We start from the raw sequence: 4,772 nt of genomic DNA on the forward strand, positions 1-4,772 counted from the left end.
ATGTTTTTAGAGATTTGCAGTCACAGGCCAGACCTCTATTGTGGGGCTTGGTTTGGCTTCGTTCCTGTACATTGGTGACTCAGCCATTGACCCACAGGATTGACAAGCCTCTGATAACTCCCAGGATCACTGCAGGTCCGGGGCTGCTGCCTCCCACCCCAGAGCACAGCACCAACATAAATAAACTATACCAGAAAAATATCCTCAGGTGAGAACAAAAATAAATAAAAATAAACTAGCTTCTTTATTGTATAATTTCAAATTTAAAACAAAATAAATAAATAAAATGGGAGGAATGTTCTACTTTAAAAGAAATTAAAGAAACAATATCCAACTGCCCCTAGAGGCGTTGCAGGTGTGGCTGCCATGCCCCTCCTGCATCATTAGGCAGCAGAGAGCAGAGAGGCTCGCCTACGCCCAGCGTCCTGGCTGTGGGCACCTGGATGGTTGACGGCCTGACACGGGGATAAAGAAAAAAAAGAAAAGGAAAAAAAAAAAAGAAACAATATCCAAAGGATAAAAAGTTTGGGGAAACTTAAATATGACCTCAATAATCTTACCTACTAATAGACAAACATGTAAATTGACTGTACCTTTGCTACACTAACAAGCCAATCAGGAGAGTATGCAAATTAACCTAACAAAGATGGTGGTCAATTTGCATACATAGTCTCCAAGCAGTGGAGCAAAGCCTGACAGCCCCAGGCCGGCGGAGCAGTGAAAGCCTCATGGCCGCGGGGCCAGCTCCAGCTGGAGCCCGGCCAGAACGAAGGCCTGGGTGCCGGGTGCCGGAGGAAAACCGGTGCCAGCAGCCAGGGGAAAGGAAGGCCTATTGCACGAATCTCTTGGTGCAACAGGCCTCTAGTAGATATAATAATTTTAATTAGATATTTAGGGGAGTGCCCTTATTTTTAGGAGTTGCCTGTGTAAGTATTTAGGGAATGAAATGTTATATCTGTAACTAAGTATAAAATGGTTGGGAGGAATATCTCTATATCTTTATCTATCTATCTAGAGGTGGGGGAGAAAAAGATAAAAGCAAAATGGTTGCAATTGTTGAATCTAGGTTAAGGGTGTACTGATGCTTATGGCACTATTCTTTCAATTTTTCTGTGGATTTTGAAACTTTCCCTAAAAGAATTGGGGGGGCGGGGACTATAGAACTAAGCAATATTGACCATGTCTTGAGTTTTTTCCATTAATCTATTTGCTATTTGTTCATTTTGTGTGGGCCACCATTTGCTTATAGATAAATGGTGGTAAACACCATTTAAAGAAATATGTAGCCCAGCCAGTGTGGCTCAGTGGTGGAGTGTTGTCCTATGAACCAGGAGATCATGGTTCGATCAGGGCACAGGCCTAGGTTGTGGGCTCGCTCCCATTGGGGGCATGCAGGAGGCAGTCAATCTCTGATTCTTTCATCACTGATGTTTCTCTCTCTCTTCCTTTTTCTCTGAAATCATTAAAAATATATTTTAAAAATATTTAAATTTGAGTCAAATACCTTAATTTTTCTTATAAATCAATCAAAGATTACCGTTATTTGATCTTAGCAGAATGCCTCATGACAGTCTCCCTGAAAAGTGGCTTGAGAAGCTGGGTAAGCTCTTCTAAGTAAGAACGGTCTTTTGCTTCTGCTCTCAGTCCCTGACTTTGACAGCAGCCAGAGCCCTGCCTTGTTCTAAGCTAAGCAGACCATGGAACTTGGTTCCCCAGAGTGATCTCTCCCCACTCTCTGCTTTTGGAAAAAGAAGTAACCCTCAAACCACACCATAGGGAAGCAGGAGCACAAGTGGCTTGTGTCCTTTCCTGTAACAAGAACTGGATGCCTGGTTGCTGTATCAAAACACCCCACTGAGAGCCACTGTGACAGAATAGGTCCCTACCTGCCTTAACAGCTAGCATTCCTCTGGGGATTACCTAGTTCTTCAAGAGCAAACCAGTTTTAATACATTCTTGCTCTCAGAATGAAGCCTCAAAGACTCCATGGGGGCAGGCTGGCACTTCTACCTTCCCCACTTTGTGGAAGCATTGGAGATCTGTCTCTATTTGTATCTACTCAGTTGCCCCTCCACCCACGCAGCCTTTGATACCCTTTTTCCATCTTTCCCCAAAGGAAAATGATTAAAATCCTATGACTCAATATTATCACTTTATTCAGGAGATAGCTGTACATACATTTACATAAATCGGCCACATTGTCCAGAAGAGATTCAGTCATTGTAAACAAGGAGGGTGGGTGCCTAAATGACTGCAGTGCTTCGAGCAAGTGTCCCCACACTCCCGTGAGTGAAGATGGTCCCTTTTAGCAGGAAGAGGAAGCAGTGCCAATGCACAGCCGTGCCTCCGGCCTGCCGACTCAGCGGTAGGCTTTGCTGAACTCCTGGAGTGCCCAACGCCTGTTCTCAGTTGTCTGCTTGAGTTGGGTGTACTCTTTTACCAGCTTGTCAAACTCCTCCCCAAGGACCTCATAGGTGTTTAGGACCTGCCGGGACTTCTCCATGTCCTGTTCTTGTAGCCGAATGGCCCCCTCCAAACGGTCCCTAAGAGTCCGGGCAGAGAAGATACAATGTAAGAATCTGGCTCCTCAGAAAGTAGACAAGAATGAGGACATGTTAAAATGAATGAGTTCAGAGAGTATGGGAACCAGCTCTGAATAGCCGTACCAAGCTCTTAGGAGTTCTCACCTAATGAGACGATGAACTTCTACTTTCTCAGCAGTGTAAGTGTCAGACAAAATCTTTAGCTCTTCCATCCTGACAGAGGAAAGAAAGAAATGTGAAGCTGAGGATCTCTGACAGCAGCAGAGTTAGGAACGGGACATAGTACCTGCCAGGGTCAAAGGTGTGGGCTAAGCAGTGACAGGACAAACAAGGTCACTCTGAATTCCTGAGCAATATTTCACAGTCAAGCACCTATTTCAGAAAGCTTTCAAATAAAAGATTCAAGAATGTTGAAAGCTTTGGGGTAATCTGAAGGCTAATACTGCTGTGTGACATTTACTGGACCCCACAAGGTGTTAGGCATGTTAGAGGAAAAGAGAAGAGGTAGGGGTCATAGGGGGTGGTGGATCTCTTAGATCCACAGGAGTCATAGCTCACCTCAGCTTAAGGATCATGGCACTACACTTGAACTCCAGGTACTGGGCATTGATGCGGTCTAGCTCAGACTGAGTCTTCAGCCGGTGCTCCTGAAGCAATCTGTGCAGTAAGGCGAGGCAGCGGAGCAGCACCTGAGCCCCCAGGAGGCGGAGGAAGAGAGCAGGAAAGAAGGCAGGTCAGAAATCCTTGGCTTCCCCAAAAGTGCCCCTGGGGTCCGGGTAAAAGAGAGGAGGCTACCCCACTGCTCCAACAGACCTGGGAGTAGGTGGCACTCTTCTTCTCCAGCAGCACCACCTGCTCCTTCTGCTGGCTCTTGGCATCCTGGCACTGCTGCTTCTCACTCACCAGGACCTCTGCCAGTTTCCATACCTTCGCTGCCTTCAGGGTTTCATGGTCTGAATCTGGGCAAAAAGTCAGAGGACTGGACAGTAAAACCCTAATTGCTATGGACCTTATAAGGCCATTTTTCAGTGCCCCTGTCCTATATCTAGATCTAGGAATTCTGTCTTCATCCAGGTTTTCTTCTGATGTCCTGTTAAAAATGGCCCAGTTCTCATAATTGTCTTCACCCTTTAATTCCAGATTTTGCCCTTAATTCTTAAGTCATAGAAATAAAGACAAGGGGAACACCTAGCCTGAACTTTCCTCCCTATTCTGTGCTGATTCTCCTGAGAACTAACTTATTCTTCCCTGCAGCAAGAGGACCTCTGCTGAATAAAAGGTCCAGCTGGCATAGCTCAGTGGTTGAACATGGAACTAGGAGGTCATGGTTCGGTTCCCAGAGTACATGCCCTGGTTTGCAGCCTTGATCCCACTGGGGGCGTATAGGAGGCAGCCAATCAATGAGTCTCTCATCATCGATGTTTCTATGTCTCTCTCCCTTCCTCTCTGAAATCAATAAAAAAATATATTTTTTTAAAAAGAGTTCTCGCAAAATTCCTTGCTTTTATTCTACCAGCAAGGAAACAAACAATCCAATGTCTCCAATGAGTCCCAGCTTCTGTCCCAAATCTAAATTCAAATATACTGTTCTCAAAAGAGCAACCCAGGAGTCCTGAGGGCCGGCTATGAACAGAACACAGAGAGCCAGCACTCACCAGAATTAGGATCATGGTAGCAAAGCAGAGTGAAACATTTCTTCTTGAGTTGCTCCTCCACTTCCAGTGGGAGCCGAGCTCTCATCCACACAAAATCCTACAGTCACAGAAACACAGAGATACAAATAGACTGTGAGAACTAGGAAGATTCAGCCAATGACTACATGATGACAACAATCTCAATGATAACCAAAGGAAATGCATTAAGAGACATCAGGGAACCCTGGCCAGTGTGGCTCAGTTGGTTGGAGCGTCCTCCAGTATATCAAAAGGTGACAGGTTCCATTTCAGAGTCAGGGCCCATACCCAGAGACTGACGTTTCAATTTCTGGTTGGGGTGAAACCAATCGATGTTTCTCTCTCTCTCTCCCTTCCTCTCACTAAACATGTTAAAAAAAAAACAAAACTTATGTGGCTCAGTAACTTGGGCATCATCCTATACACCAGGAGGTTGCCCATTCAATTCCCGGTTGGGGCACATGCCCGGGTTGAAGGCTCCATCCCTGATGGGGGGTGTGGCATGCAGGAGGAAGCCCATCAATGTTTCCCTCTCACATTAGTGTTTCTCTCTCTT

At 45.6% G+C, this 4,772-nt stretch overlaps 1 protein-coding gene across 2 annotated transcripts in view; it reads right to left on the reverse strand.

Annotated features, from left to right (window-relative positions):
* Positions 1-2,138: 2,138 nt before the first annotated feature.
* Positions 2,139-4,772, reverse strand: part of HAUS4 (HAUS augmin like complex subunit 4) — a 9,007-nt gene continuing 6,373 nt past the window's right edge. For both annotated transcript variants that reach the window (XM_006776775.2, XM_006776776.2), the window contains exons 6-10: positions 4,199-4,295; positions 3,357-3,502; positions 3,102-3,232; positions 2,688-2,756; positions 2,139-2,543 (exon numbers count right to left, since the gene is read on the reverse strand). In XM_006776775.2, coding sequence (XP_006776838.1) covers positions 2,360-2,543; positions 2,688-2,756; positions 3,102-3,232; positions 3,357-3,502; positions 4,199-4,295 — 627 coding nt within the window. In that variant the 3' untranslated portion in view covers positions 2,139-2,359. The remainder of the gene's footprint in view (positions 2,544-2,687; positions 2,757-3,101; positions 3,233-3,356; positions 3,503-4,198; positions 4,296-4,772) is intronic.

Source organism: Myotis davidii, unplaced genomic scaffold (assembly GCF_000327345.1).
Source record: "Myotis davidii unplaced genomic scaffold, ASM32734v1 scaffold1949, whole genome shotgun sequence".
NCBI lineage: Eukaryota > Metazoa > Chordata > Mammalia > Chiroptera > Vespertilionidae > Myotis > Myotis davidii.